General features: G+C 43.8%; 1 protein-coding gene across 2 annotated transcripts in view; it reads right to left on the reverse strand.

Annotated features, from left to right (window-relative positions):
- Positions 1 to 2,990: 2,990 nt before the first annotated feature.
- The window catches only part of EXD2 (exonuclease 3'-5' domain containing 2), a 94,648-nt gene continuing 81,603 nt past the window's right edge, over positions 2,991 to 16,035 (reverse strand). For both annotated transcript variants that reach the window (XM_079913632.1, XM_079913633.1), the window contains exons 5-9: positions 11,617 to 11,948; positions 10,496 to 10,602; positions 10,110 to 10,245; positions 9,111 to 9,467; positions 2,991 to 6,684 (exon numbers count right to left, since the gene is read on the reverse strand). In XM_079913632.1, the coding sequence (XP_079769758.1) occupies positions 6,468 to 6,684; positions 9,111 to 9,467; positions 10,110 to 10,245; positions 10,496 to 10,602; positions 11,617 to 11,948 (1,149 nt within the window). In that variant the 3' untranslated portion in view covers positions 2,991 to 6,467. The remainder of the gene's footprint in view (positions 6,685 to 9,110; positions 9,468 to 10,109; positions 10,246 to 10,495; positions 10,603 to 11,616; positions 11,949 to 16,035) is intronic.

A 16,035-nucleotide genomic window follows, 5' to 3' on the forward strand; every position in this document is an offset into this window, starting at 1 on the left:
ATTTAAAAAAGGAAAAACTAACCCCAAGTCATCTTCTGTTCCTTTTCTGAGCCAACTTTAGTCTTGCTCATTGTATCCGAGAACTCAGAGGGAGCCATGTGTGCTACGGCTCAGGCTGACCCAACCTCCAGGGCCAAACGTACAGATCTTGATTAGACAGGAACTAAGCCAGCTGACTGGGGCTCCAGTTGGCTCTATGAGATTTAACAAAAGATGTCAATATTTTAGATAAAGTTAGGGTCCGTCTAGGAGAGGGCAGAGAAATATACTTTAGCCTCTCTTTTGGCTCTCTGGTCATTTTTTCTGGAACATCAACAAAATGCCCCCAATTTGGTAGAAAATGGGGGCTCACGTCTACATCGAAGTGATTATTGTGAAAAGAGCCTCAAGTTTAGCATACTTGGTACAAATAAATCTGTGCTACACAAAGAAAAGCCAATACACTATACCCCTTTGGGACTGAAACTAAGCACAAGGATGGAATGGAAAATGTATTTCCTGCCAGGTCACAGGGAATGGATATATCGGAAATGGGAAAAATGTCTCTCAGCAGTTTATAAAATACAAACTTTACATTTTGCACATGTCCCGTCTCACTGGTGGCCAGGCAAAGGTAAGCAGGACCAAGTCCCAGGCAGGTCAGGGTTATACAGAGGCAGGCCCCTGAGACTTCTCAAGTCTCCCTGGGAGTTAACCTTGTCTTAGGACTCACAGATGGAGAACAATGTGTTAACACAGTGGACCCCTCAAATTTTCTTAGGCAGTCCTGACACCATAAAAAAAGAGAATTTTTTTTTTTTTGCAGTACGCGGGCCTCTCACTGTTGTGGCCTCTACCATTACCGAGCGCAGGCTCCGGAAGCGCAGGCTCAGTGGCCATGGCTCACGGACCCAGCCGCTCCGCGGCATGTGGGATCTTCCCGGGCTGGGGCACGAACCCGCGTACCCTGAATTGGCAGGTGGACTCCCAACCACTGTGCCCCCCGGGAAGCCCAAAAAAGAGAATATTTTTAACTTATTGGTTTAATGTTTTCCTTTTCAAGTATCCAATTCTATCCAATTCTCTATGGCACAGCCTTAATTTCTCCTATCTTTAAACTGAGAAACATTCTTCCCCCTCCTCACCCCCCACCAACATCCTCCCATTTACAGAACTTGGCAAAAGTTGCCTCATTTCTACTCTGTGCTTTTCCCTTATTAAGCCTTACAGCACTGGCGATGTGGGTGAAGATAAAGATTTCTCTTCTTTCTTTACTGTTAAATAGTGAACTGAATAGAAATGTGAGTTCCCTAAGGCCACACATAGTACAACTCTGGTGAGAAGAGTATTTTGACCTCCAGCGGAGCTCCAGATGGAGGGAGCAGGCTTCTCCCTAGTCAACGAGGCCAGGAGGACACCGTGTGTCATCCTGTTTCCCTCGCCCCCTTCCTTTCACGCACAGCCTCCATTCCCAGGGCTGGGGGTGGGATGAGAGTGTGCGATGAAGCAGAAGGTACACAGCACCCAAGGGAAAGTGCCACATAAAGAAACGGTGGGATGTATGACAGAATGCTACACTAGGAGGGCCCCTACAGCACATCTAATTCAAACTCCTAATTTTACAGGTAAAGAAAGGAGTCCAGAAAAGTTAAGTGATTGGCCCAAAGACACACAGCTGTTGACCACAACCAGAACCCAGGTCACCAACCCACTCCTCTGATCCTCCAACACACTATACAACTGAGTTTAGGAAAAAGCAAAATACGAAGTCCACAGACTATACTCCCATCACCCCCACCAACCAGATAAATGTACCTTCTTTAAAACTACCTGTGCCTCAATCTCCTATTTCTTTTCAGCCCTGTTAGCTCACTAAGCTCAAATTTTGGATTCTTATCCGGGACTGAATAGATACCCTGGTGGTCTGAGTAGTCAGAATCCCAACTCTGCCCCAGCATGTTGCAGCCTGAGAAGGCAGATCTCTGGGAAACAGGAGTAGAGTATAAGGAGCCTCTCCAACTCAGGAATATCTGAACCACACATCACGCTTATAATAATGCTGACTGTAAACTCAGCAGCTCTGGAAGCTTATGCTGGCAGAAAGGCAACAGGCTACCTATCGAGCGAGAGAAAAATTCAAGAATTAGAAACAAGGAAGTTGGGCTTCCCTGGTGGCGCAGTGGTTGAGAGTCCGCCTGCCGATGCAGGGGACACGGGTTCGTGCCCCGGTCCGGGAAGATCCCACATGCCGCGGAGCGGCTGGGCCCGTGAGCCATGGCCGCTGAGCCTGCGCGTCCGGAGCCTGTGCTCCGCAGCGGGAGAGGCCACAGCAGTGAGAGGCCCGCGTACAAAAAACAAGGAAGTTGCAAGGAGGACAAATGCTTTGAGTTCAATCTGGAGGGTATGAGATTAACTCTCTATCTCCATTCAGTCAGAGCACAGAATGACCTTTTAAGGCAGCAAGTACCACTGCCTTGGAGGAGGGAACAGCCCAGGATGTGTGAACTAGGTCCTTTGACATTTCCTATTCCTATGCACAGCAAGTCAGCTCTTGGTTATCTCCCACGTGATTGCCCATTTGGTCCAGTACCCACAGCGTCTAGGGACTGCCAATAACCAGAGTTGGCCACAGACAAAGCTGGTTAGAAGGAAACAATGGTCTAATGTACTTCCCACCTTCCCAAATAACATGTTGCCAGTTAAGTAAAGGACCTTGGTGCCGCAGGCAAAGACATCTCCCTGGTAGGGTAGGTGGAACAGGTACTTTTGAACAAGTGGAACGAACATTTGGCTGCGTGTCAGCCCTGCTCCATCACCTGATGCAAAACTGTCCCAGGACTGGGGAAAGACAGAAGGTATTTGGTTCCAGCATGAGGGGGCAACTTGGTGAATTCCTAAAAAGAATAACTGAATTCCAAAACAAGAGTATTCTGAGGATTATGTATTATTTTTATATTACTCAGATCAAGAGTTAACTATATGAGAATCATTCTTATACCCTCTTACAGCTTATTTCATCCAAGAAAAACTGATTCTCACTGTATTCCTGAGGGATGAAGTACTCTAAAAAAATGACCAGGTAAACCACAGAAAAGACAAGAGACCAGAAAGAAGGATCCTTTTAAAATATGTAACAATTAGCAAACTAGAAAAATGAGAAACTCTGATACCTCTCAGAGGATGAGACACAATGAAGAAAAAAACAAAAAAAAAAGGAAGAAAAGGTAAATGAATGAATGAAAAGCTCAGAGAGGCAAGGTAACAAAGAATTTAAATTATAGTCAAATGTCAGGGTCCCAAACATTAGAATACAAAGCTGAACAAAAGCTCTCTCTGCTTGCTGGGTCCCTAAGAGTCTAAAATGAGGGATTAAAATGGCTTTATTTCAACAGAACACAGTTTGTCATCTGATCTCTGTGACATGGATAAGAATAAGGAACTTATGGCTGCACTCTTAAGAGGCAACAAATCCCTGAATATTGTGCCTTGTTCACTTAAGGATGGCAAATCACTAATTGCTTGTCAATCAGGAAAAAAAAAGTCTATAGCTTTTATTTTAAAATAAATTTTTTTATTTTTAATTAATTTTTTTTACATTTTTATTTTAAAACAAACTATTTCCAAAAAACACTGCTGCAAGGGGGAATGAGGCAATAAAGGATGGAAGACGGAAGGGAAGCAGAGAAAAGACTCTGAGCCTGCAGTTGTAACGATCAGGCACATTCAGAGAGGCCTTTGCTGTGACACTGTCCGCTCACCTCTACTCACAGGGGAGGAAGCCCAGCAAATGCACTGGGACGTGAGTTAAAGGGTCAAAGGGAAGCATTCCCTTCACAGAAATTCCTAGAAGGTGATATCAATTTGTACTCACTCCAGCAACGTGAGTCCCCCTCCTCGCAACCCAATTTCTAGGGTTCTAACCTAAAAAAGTTAGCAAAGATATAGTCAAAGATTTATACACAAAAAAGTTCATCACAACATCATTGATATTAACAAAGGATCTGAAACAACCAAAATTTAACAGTGTGGGAATGGATAATAAAGCAAGGTAGAGTTACTGCAAATCTACTTTCCAAGATTTAAAGACACAAGAAATTACTTGTGATACCACGTTAAATGAGGAAAGAAAATTGTCTACCAAGCTGTATATATGACTCTCAAGTTTGTTTAAACACCTTACATCTTATATGCATTTTTCAATACCGAAAGGAAATTCATAAACACACCAGCAGAGATTAGCTCTGTGCTACATGGAGGGAAGATGGATTTTCATTCTTTCTTTAGATTCGTCTCTAACAAGCATACACATTACTTTTGTATCAGAAAAAAATTTTATGTTAAAATATGCCCGCCCTAAAATAACTCACTAGAGATAGCAATTGTCAGTCTTAGAGAAAGGCGTCCAAGGCTGACTCAGAAAACAAAGATTCAAACCTACACAGTAACTGCTCTGAAAAGGATGAGAAATCAAGGGTGCCACAGTCTAGATGTTTCCTCTACCGTGGCTGCTGGCTCTACATTACTAAGCTTTGCAGGGAGCTCTACTGGAGAAACCACTCCTCCTTCCGCAGCAACCACAGCGTCTTAAACGACCTCCTAACGTGGTTCTCACCTCTCAGTATGAGGATCACAGGGAAAGAGAAAGGAAGAGCCCTACTCTCTTGTTTCGGAGGAAGACGTTTTTCTTGTAAAGCTGTCAAAATGACTCAAAGTGAGATAGACACAATCTGAAACATAACTCATGAGTTATGTTTAGGAACCCTGTTATCAAAGCCCCTTATTTCTCAAGAATGAATATAAAGCAAGATCTACGACGCCCCCTTGTGGCAAGCCTGTCTACGACAACCACTTATCCATCTCCACGGTTCTCCGCCCCGGGCTGTGGGCAGTTACCAGCCCCTGAGGAACCTGCCCCCTAATAACCTTAGTGTATTGAACAAACGGTCCCCAAGGCAGCTGGTACTATTTGTCTTCAAGACTTTCTAGTTTAGATCCCAGAGACACCTATTCGAGGATGAGTGGGGATGAAAGGGCAGAGGAACAAACTGCAGGGTGTGCATGTGTTGTGGGCCGCTGTTGACAGGCCAAAGCTGTTGGCGGAGGCACACGACGACACCTGCACACATATCATGGGCTGCCACACGGCAGGGACCTATAGCATAAAGATCTCCTTCCCCAAGAGTATTTGCTGATTTTATAAAATTATGAAGAAAAAGGTTTTACATTTACAATCAATGAACTTTGTGCTTAGAAGTTGTTTTATTTACCAGTGTTAGAACTACCATCACCAACTCGGGCACAATTCCGAAAGAACTGAGCTCTTGTTGAATTCTGGCCATAAAGCTCTTTTTTAAGCTTGTTAAGATCTGGTAAGGTAAGAAAGTTTTCCTAATACTTTATAAAAATACTAACCGCTAATAAGTTGATTCCGTACTCCAAGTGGTGGCCTCACGTTTGGAAAGATGAAACACCACCGTTTTGAACATCGAAACGTATTAATTAGTCTTGGCGTCCCAGGCATGAAGGGAGATGGAGAAATCCTCTCAACCTAACCAAATGACGCTGGGAGAGAATTAAGAGCTTAAAAGAGGTCAGTATTGCAAACCTGATGGAACACTGAAGGGACCAGATACTGATTCTGAGAAAAGATAACCTTCCTCTCAGAAAGGGATTAAGCTAAAAACCCTGCCGTTCTGGGCAGGAGGCTTGCAAGAAACAGCGAAAGGGAAAGCTGAGCAAATTATCCAAGTTCTCTTGGGAGATGGTTCTTGTGCTTCTCTGTGCCCCACCCAGGCTGACGGCCTCTTTCCAGAAAAGAATTCCCTCCAGCGTTAGGGTGAAAACGTATGGCAGGAAGTTGCTGCTTTGGTCCTGAATGTGTAAACGGGAGCATTTTCAAGCATGTGAAATAAACCAAGCAACCCAGATGGGCTGGATCCCAACCAGGTGAGTTACCGCACAGCACTAGGCCAAAGAATTTCTAATTATGAGGTTGAACTGGGAATAGGAATCCGACCCCTTTTCGCCTCTCCAACCTCTAGAAGAACGTTTTTTCCCCTCCTAACCTGATGGGCTTGAAATACATGACAGCTCCTGTTTGAGGTGAACCAACATGCTGGACAGGGAGAAAAAGCATTAAAAACCTGAGTGTCTTGACAAGACACTTCAGGGAGAATCCTTCATTTGTCGCCTGCACAGGGAAAGCAGAAGAGGGAGAGTAAAATGAAGGCCAAGCCTCCCATTTGTCCAGAAAAATAAAATAAGAGGGTGGAGTAAAGAACGCTCACCCTGCCCAACTAAAACTCAAGACCATAAGCTCCCCCTGAAAACAACAGCCTTGCTCCACCAGAAGCATCCTGGGATCAGTACAGGTTAGTATTGTGAGTTGTGTCACCAGGCTTTGACAATGACATTAAAACAGGAAGAGGTGAAATTTTCACCCCTGGCTCCAGCTTCCCAGCTGTCCCAACGTGGAAGGGAAGCAGCCATCACGACAGCTTGATGAGAAGGTCCTCCCCGTATTTCCGGAGCAGCTTCTGGTGGTTGTGGTCCACCGACCACTGCTGGGGCAGGTGCTTGGGCTGCATGGAGTCCAGGAAGTGCTGCCGCCAGCGGCTCTCCAGCTGCATGAGGGAGCGCAGCCCGCCCTGGGTGTGGCGCTGAACCACCTTCAGCCCGTGCGGAATGTAGTTTTCATTGGAGATCCTGTCAGGACACAAAGTACATGGGTCTGAGGGAAACAAGCAGGACAGTAACACAGTGGCTCCAAATGCTATGGGCCAAGATGCTTCGACAGGGGTTACAGAGAGGCTGCTGCATTCCTAAAGGGTTGGTCATTTTGATGCTTTTAAAACCATCCTCTTTCCCATATCTGCCTTTTTAAAAATAGTTTGGACATATAACACACAATCCAGCAGAAGGCATTTGGGGATTCTGATCTATACTTATGGGAAGGCCACTGCATAATGCTCAGCCCCCACCAGAGAGGCCCCGCTGTCTGGCTGATGATGGGTGAAGAATGTTGGTCTTTCATTGACTCCAGGGTTCCCCAGTTGCTTCTTTTAAGATATTCATTCTGAATATATTATTAGCTGTTTTATTAGCTGAATTATATTAGCTATTCAATCAGCCCGCGTGTTCCAGGTTTTCAGCACAGTGTAACACCTGAATGTAAAATGAAGGTGGTAATATTTCTTCGGCGTCTTCCTTCTTATACAAAGAATGCCAAACCACATCCACAAGACGTGCTTCTGTTGCGATGAAATTCTACCGTGGTTGCTTGGTTGCACAGCTAGTGCTGTTTAATGAGAAGATGAGTCCCTGCTTCCTTTCTAACTAAGATACCTTGTGGACAGTACTGTCAGCTCCTATGAATAAAGGAAGCTCCCTGCCCGGGGCTCAGTTCCTCTCCCTACAATCCATACCCTACTCTCAGTCCTCGCTAACTAGCAGTGTTCGTGCCCCCTGGGTATCTGCAGGGCATTTTCTTATTTAGCTCACAAGCATCCCACTAACTTGCCTAAACTTTCCCCAAACGGCTGTTCTTCTCGGTCCTAGATATCCAAGCCCAGCACCCTCCCATCCAAGTCAGCAAGATGAATTTGTTAGAAAGGTCTGTCACTGAAAGGGCAAGTTTAGCTGTTTTAGGAAATACATTTGGGAATTGGTTAAAGGAGCCAGTCTCATTAATTTGTAATATGACCTTGGTAAGTTACTTAACGTTAACCTCGGGGCATCTAATATAAAACTTGGAAAACAGTTTTAAGAATAAAATTTAAGAATAATTTTTTAAAATTTTAAAAGATTTTAAAGATATAGGATATGTTAGCAGTTACCAGTAAGAAACTCCTACCTCATAGGGTTGTTATAAGAAATAATTAAGGCAATTTATATAAAGTTTATTAACTTGGTGGAATAGATTAGGATATCTATACAAAATTTGTTCAATAATATTTTTTGCTATAATTAAGTTCGTGGGGGAAGGCTGTTTTGTTTTTATAACAAAACACTAAGGCAACCAGCATAACTACCAGGATTTGCGACCTTATCAGTTTAATTATTTCAACCCCTGTTACTATTGAAAGAAGCGGCAAGTTGGGAAGCAAAACTATAGCAGGTAGCCCAGAGTTTTTATCATCTGGGCCATGTGCCCATTTATTTCTCAGGACCAAAAAATGCTTCTCATTTAGGGACACTGAATTAAATGATATGAATTCAACTATGTACTGACGGGGAAAGAGAGAGAAAGCAGGCAAGGAAGGAAAAAGGTAAAAAGTAATTTAAATAGTAACAGCAATTCTGGCCAACATCCCATTCAGTAGGCCAACACCCCGGAGTACAGGTGAGACAAGAAACATGAATCCATTTGTCTCAATTCCCACAGACCTAGATAAGGGAAGAGAGGCAAAACCACACACATTGTACTTCACGGGCAACTCCAGAGACTGGAGGATATATATTTTTTAAATTTTATTTATTTATTTATTTATTTTTGGCTATGTTGCGTCTTCGTTTCTGTGCGTGGGCTTTCTCTAGTTGCGGCGAGCAGGGGTCACTCTTCCTCGCGGTGCGCGGACCTCTCACTGCCGCGGCCTCTCCCGTGGTGGAGCACAGGCTCCAGATGCGCAGGCTCAGTAGTTGTGGCTCACGGGCCTAGTTGCTCCGCGGCATGTGGGATCCTCCCAGACTGGGGCTCGAACCCGTGTCCCCTGCACTGGCAGGCAGATTCTCAACCACTGCGCCACCAGGGAAGCCCTGGAGGATATTTTTTGACTCTTATTTTCCTCTTATGAGCTGACCTGAGGATTTACTTCTGCAGAGAATGTATAAGGTACAACTCCAGTGTCCCTGAACTCTCCTGCTAAGCATGAAAATGGCTGGACATAAGTTTATGACCTCGAAGGGTCAAGGATAGAAGGCAAGTCTCCTGTGGAAAGTAAATTAGCAAACAGATTGCTCTATCCCACCCGCATGGTATCTTAAGCCACAGAGACTCAATGGGGTAAGCACGAGGCTGCGCACTGCGCCTGGACGACCACTGCTCCCTTCCTGGCAAGCATTCTCACTGAGTAGTCGGGGTTAAGTCACTGAACTAGTCCTCAATGCCCTCTGAGCAGGACTGTAGATCATACCTGGTCTCCAGGCTGGCAGCCTCCTGAAGCATCTCCTCCGTGACCGTGTCTGTGTGATAAAACTCTCTGAGCGCCTGCAGCAGCTCCTCCTTTCGGTGCTCAGGCAGACCCTCTGCGTTGAGCAGGGCCCTGGCCCCAGAACGCACCTGCCGGCGCTCAGGGTCTTCCAGCAGGCGCAAGCCCTCCTCGGAGCCAGTGGGGGCCTGGAACTCCCTGGCCAGCTGCTGCTTCAAGTGGTTGTCATAGTAGTTGGAGATGGCGTGGCAGGAGGTGCAGAGCAGCAGCACATCGTGGGAGTTGTGGTCCTTCATCTCGATGGGAAAGTGCTTCCGGTACTCATGCGGAATCACGTTCTTCCTAAAGAGGCCAAACAGAAGGCAACGCTCATTAGCACACGACACAGAACATACACGGAGTCGGCAGGCAGGCAGGCTACTAGCGTTCTGATCTGGGCCTGAACACACCTGAGGAGCTTGGGTCCCACAGCCCAGCAGGGGCGACATTAAGGCCATAGCACCTATTCCGCTCTCGGCCCCACCTACACACAGGCCTTGGGTTCTCCTCTCCTTGAAGTGAGTGCAGGCCACCGGCTGTCAGACTCCTCTGGCAGGCCAGGGGCAGGGAGAGGCTAATAACCACCTTTGGGAAGGCTGTGCTCCCAGAAGGAAAACTATCAAGGGAGAATCATGAGGACACAGAGAGAAAGGCAGCTTCCTAAGAAAGGAAGGTCTCCGTTCCTTCACGAGCAAAGGGAATGACTCTCTTCATGGCAAACTGTTATCGAGAAGAGTGCTTCATTCTGGAAACTGAGAACTGGCTCAGGAGGGGCAGAAGCCACTACAGCAAGGCCAGGCAGAGTGCTGAAGCTCTTGAGGACACTGGGATGCCCCCTGGGGACAAGTCTCCCAGCCAAAGTAGGCAGACTGAGTGAAGCCCGCCGAGGGCTCTGCGCGTGGCTTGAAGGACACTTTCCAACAGGGCAGCCCAGCCCACACTCACCGAATGTATGAGTCTTTCTTGCCACACACTACACACAGGTTTTCTTTAACCATCAAGTAGTAGTCTCCCGGGGATTCAGGTCTCCCCGCAGGTTCAAACTGTAGCTTGACCACAAAAGGCTCTTCACTCACCAGCTCTTAGAGGAAAGAAGCAGTGTTAGTGTATGACTGCCCACCTCTCCCACAAGGAAGAGGCACCACCTCAGTTGTTCTCTGCTGTATCCTGGCAGAGATCTCTATTTCTGGGTTCTGAACAGCCCCATCCCACGTGTCTCTAGGTCTCTCTGCCTTCTATCCATCCCATCCCTCTGCCTCATCTCATGGCCACTCTGGTCAGTGCCTGCATGCACCTAATTATAAGTCTAATATGACAGTTGAATCTCAAACCTCCAATGCCTTTGTCCAGGTACCACTGAGCTTTTCTTCGATCACAAGTGCAGAGGGGCTGTCCGTCAGGGGCGTGGAGAAAGCAGTTATCATAGAGAGGTGATTTTCTGTGGGGAAGGGAGAGAGAAATCTAAAACTGGGAGCTAACTATTGATCAAGGTACCAGTTGCCTTCCTATATTGAGTGACCCAAACTATTCAACACTAGGGTCAAACATTACATTTTTGGAAAAAAAAAAAAAAACATGGCAAGAAATCATGTTTATTCCTCCATCTGCACTGGGCTAGGAAAGAGAAATTAAAATGAATCAGTGTATACTATTAGTTTTTATATTCATAGGTTGGAACATTAGAGCGTGAGTTGGGTAGTGTTTACGTAGTTCTATCATGAAAGCACGCAGGAACAGAACACCAGGAAAACTTCCCTGTAGAGTAATCATTGGATTAACAAAGTAAATTAAAATGAAAGAACTTCAAGCTAAAGTAATGGGTGCCACGTGGATTTATTTCTGGCTCATCTGCAATAGTTGCTTCAATTTAATCACACAATTCCTAAAGGCACTTTACTATAGGGACCAAACTTCCACTCCAAAGTACTTATTAGTCATCCTTCTGCAGTAGAGGCATGAGGTGTACAGGAAAATTCCCATTGGCTAGAGAATTAACATCGGCTTAGGACTGGATGCCATTCCAAATAATCAAATGCCAAATGAACAAGAGGTCAGATGATGCACGTCTCCTGAAAAGCATGAGGCACTTCATTTTACCTTCACAGCTGTCCTGAAGCAAGCAAGGAATAATAATTATGCCCTCACTTATAACTGGAAAAGTACAGGTCTAAGGTCACATCAAGGTCAGTGACAAAGCTAGGTTAAGCTCTCCTCCTTTTCACTCCAACTGCCCACAAATAAAAAAGTAGAAGAAGGACAAAAGGAAAAAATATACAAGTAAATCAAAGGATAGCTCCAACTGTCCTTGAAGGAAAGGAAAAATAGAACTAATCCTTGGAGAGCCTCTGCCGCCTTACCGCACTAGCCTTCTCCCCAGAGCCAAGGTAAGGCATCATGCCTTTTGCTGGTAGCTGGGCCTTGGGCTCTACTAGACATGGAACAACTCAGTTACCTGGCAGAATAGCCCACTCCAAGGGGTTTTCTTTTATGTTTTCTGGGGTCTCTCCCTTGGTGGTTGCCTGGCATCATTCCATCGGTCTTCGGCTTCTTATTTCTTGGCTTCTGCTGAGATTCTGTTGCTTCCCCATTAACCTCCTCTCCCAATCTGCTAATTCCTTTGCTTCGGAATGGGATATCTACCACATCCTGACATTTCTCCAAGACTTTTCTCCAGCCAATGAAGTCATCATTTTCTTCTAGAGTTGAATTCCTAGAGAAAGGGTATCCAAGAAGATGGAGAAAGAGAGCCACTGAAATCTGGGCATCCCTGGCAGCATAAATTACCTGAAGAGAAAAGTCAGAGATCAGTGGAATCCGGAAGGCAAACCAGAGAGAGCAACTTCAAAATTAATCGCCAAGACACAGACAACTTTTAGGTTCCAATTCAAGATGTACAGTAACCCAGGCACCATGTACTCCTTAAAACCTTTTAATTACAAAACAATTCAAATGATACAAAAACAAATCAAATAGTATAATGAATCCTCACGTTCCCTATGTTTTTAACTAACATAGCTAAAATAATGACCTACTCTATGTGCTCAAAATTCCTAATCTATACAAATCAGTGAAGTTTCTTTCTATCTGCTACCAAACCTGCTGGACAGATTTTTCTCAAGTTTGGGGTAGGGTAGTTACCACAGGTCTGACAACTTCACTTTGGAAACTGTCATCATCTAGAAAACTGAAACCAAGATTCATTAAGAGGCCTGTGTGACTATTGATCAGAAACAAACTGCTGTACATATTAATACAATGTGTAAAACAAGGAAAACAGTTTCAAACATGGACCTCAAATCAAAAGTCACAAGGGCCCACTTCTGGAATTTATGTATTTATTAATAGTAAGTCATTCACCCAGGCAACTAGGCACAGGCAAGCTGGTCATAAATAAAAGTTGTCAAAACTATAATTAATAGCTCTTCCCAACAAAGCATGTGAGGACTTTAAAATTCCTTTAATTCACCTTTAATAATCAAGCCTGGTAAATAACACTATTAGTATGGATTTTTTGTGTGTGCTTTTAGAATAATAGAAAAAAAGAATAGAAAAATAAGGTTTGAGTAAAATTCTCCACCTAGACCCAACCATCTACATCTCTGTCAGCAAGTTGTCTCCCACAGGAAAAGAGGGTGCTTGAACGTGAAGAGTTCAGAATGATTTTTAACAAATTATTTCCAAATGATAAGGAATCCAAGGCACTTTTCAACAAATGGTGCTGGAACAACTGGATGTCCACATGCAAAAAGATAAAGTTGGACTCCTACTTCACACCACACACACAAATTAACTCAAAATGGATTATGAACCTAAGTGTAAGAGCCAAAACATAAGACTCTTAGATGAAAACATAGGAGGGACTTCCCTGGTGGCACAGTGGTTAAGAATCTGCCTGCCAATGCAGGAGACACGGGTTCGAGCCCTGGTCCAGGAAGATACTACATGCCGCGGAGCAACTAAGCAACTAACTGTACTGAGCCTGTGCTCTAGAGCCTGCAAGCCACAACTACTGAAGCCCGCACACCTAGAGTCAATGCTCCGCACAAGAGAAGTCACCGCAATGAGAAGCCCGCACACCACAATGAACAGTAGCCCCCGCTCGCCACAACTAGAAAAAGCCCACGCACAGCAACAAAGACCCAACACAGCCAAAAATAAATAAGTAAATAAATTTATTTAAAAAAAAAAGAAAACAGAGGAGTACATGTTCATGACCTTGGGTTAGGCAATGATTTCTTAGATATGACACCAAAAGAAAAAAGAAATAAAAGAAAAAATAGATAACTGGACCTCATCATAATTAAAAGCTTTCATGCTTTAAATGATCCCATCAAGTAAGTGAAAAGACAATCTGCAGAAAATGGGAGAAAATATTTATAAATTATATTATCTGATAAGGGATTAGTATCTAGAATACATAAAGAATACACACACACACACACACACACACACACACACACACACACACAGGTCTCTTAAAATTCAACAATTTAAAGACAAACAACACAATTAAAATGTGAGCAAAGGATCTGAACAGACATTTCTCCAAAGAAGATATACCAATAGCCAATAAGCACATGAAAGATGCTCAGCATCATTGGTCACTAGGGAAATATAAATCAAAACCACAACGAAATACCACTTCACACCTACTAGGATTGCGCTAATCAAAAAGATGAATAATAATAAATGTTGGTAAGGTTATGGAAAATTGGAACCTTCATATATTGCTGCTGGGACTATAAAATGGTATGGTTGCTTTGGAAAATAGTTGGGCAGTTCCTCAAAGAGTTAAACATAAAGTTACCATATGACTCAGCAATTCCATCCTAGGTATTTACCCAAGAGAACTGAAAATGTATGTCCACATAAAAACTTATACACAGATATTCATAGTGGCTTATTCATAACAGCTAAAAAAATGAAAGCAACCCAAATCTCTACCAATTGATAAACGAATAAACAAAATGTGGTCTATCCATACAATGAAGCATTATTTAGCAATAAAAAAGAAATGAAGTACCAATAGTTGCTACAACATGGATGAACCACAAAAACATGGTAAGTGAAGAAGCCAATCCAAAAAAACCACATACTGTATGATTCCATTTATATGAAATGTCCAGAACAGGCAAATTTATAGAGACAGAAAGTAGATTAGCGGTTGCCGAAGGCTAGGGTGTTGGGGAGGTGACATGGGAAGTGACTGCTAATGGGTATGGGGTTTCTTTTGGGGTGATGAAAATGTTCTAAAACTAGATTGTGGTGATGGTTACACAACTCTGTAAATATACTAAAATCCATTGATTGTACACTTTTTTGTTTTTTGGCCACATTGCACGGCTTGCAGGATCTTAGTTTCCCAACCAGGGATCGAACCCGGGCCCCCAGCAGTGGAAGGGCAGAGTCCTAACCACTGGACCGCCAGGGAAGTCCCTGACTTGTATACTTTAAATGGGTGCATTTTATTGTATGTAAATTATATTTCAATAAAACTATTAAAAGAAAGGAAGGAATGAACCTACCAAGGCAGAAAGAAGTAACTTACTCAGGGTCGCAGCAAATCTGAAGTAGCTTTAGAAAAAACAAATCAGATAACTTGATTCCCAGAACTCTCTCACAGGATAATATTAATCCTAAGATACTAACTATTGCTAACTCTTTCCATTAACAATGTTTTGGGGGATTTCCCTGGCAGTCTGGTTGTTAAGACTGCGCTTCCACTGCAGGGTGCGTGGGTTCCCCCTGGTCGGGAACTGGGATTGCTGCATGCCATGTGGTGCGGTCCAAAAAAAAAAAAAAAAACCACAACACAATGTTTTAGAAGGATGAACAAACTAAGCAAACAAGAGAAGGTTGAAACCTAGGCCTGTAGGGGGTAGTAAGCAAAAAATCCAAAAATCAAATTAATCTGAGCCACAAAGAATGGCAAAGTATAAAGAATGCGAGGCACCAGGTATCTATAAAAGCAATGATACAAGGTGAAAACAGGAGGATCAGGTGACAGTCTCTGTAAATAACACTTACAACCCCAGATCTCCTCTCTTACGGCATAGGGACAGGCAATTACTCCTTCCCAGACCCAAAAGAGTAAAAGTTTGCAGAACCAAAACTAAAATGGAGTCACTTATGTCAGAGACAAAATGGAGGTGGCCAATGCAGGCGCATTAAAGAAAATGAAACTTTATTTAACATAACTTGCAGGAATTTACAGCTCTCCTCAGAAATCAGCAGAGGATGTCAGTCAGTCTCCAAACACTGAGTCTGTTCATGCCATCTTTAGACTTCCTTATTCCCCTGTCTCAGCTATCCTGATCCAAATAAGGAAGAAGACCACTAGGCAAACAATCAGCTGAAAAAGCCAAAAATCTTCCACATTTACCCAATGAAAACCCTTTAGTCTGTGAGCTACTGGAAGCTCATTGCTCCCATGGCCTTGAGTTTCCCAGCTTGCAGGTCAAAACTGTTGCAATAAACTCATATTTCTGCTTTGTTTTACTCGGTGGGCAGAGTTTGGGTTTTGACAAGTTTAAGTCATAGAGTGGCTAAATCACAGAGGATCTGGACCTGGTAATACCGGGCATGGCAGAGGCTGGGGGCAAAGTGTCACCAGGAAAAAGGGGGATTATGGGAAAACCTACATATTAAATGATAAGACTACCATCACCTTCTCTCCCACTCAGCTACCAGAATATAGGCTGTGGGGCTGATACCTCTTGGGCAGAAGAGTAGGAGATTCATGTCTGGAGAAACTGAGTGGCCTGAGAGAAAAGACTTACAGTTACTGACATTTGACTTTAATTTATATTAATAGTTACTGATAATAAAACTCGCTAGTCAAAAATACCTAGCCATATGCTCTGTGCTCTCA

Source organism: Stenella coeruleoalba (assembly GCF_951394435.1).
Source record: "Stenella coeruleoalba genome assembly, chromosome: 2".
NCBI classification, from domain to species: domain Eukaryota; kingdom Metazoa; phylum Chordata; class Mammalia; order Artiodactyla; family Delphinidae; genus Stenella; species Stenella coeruleoalba.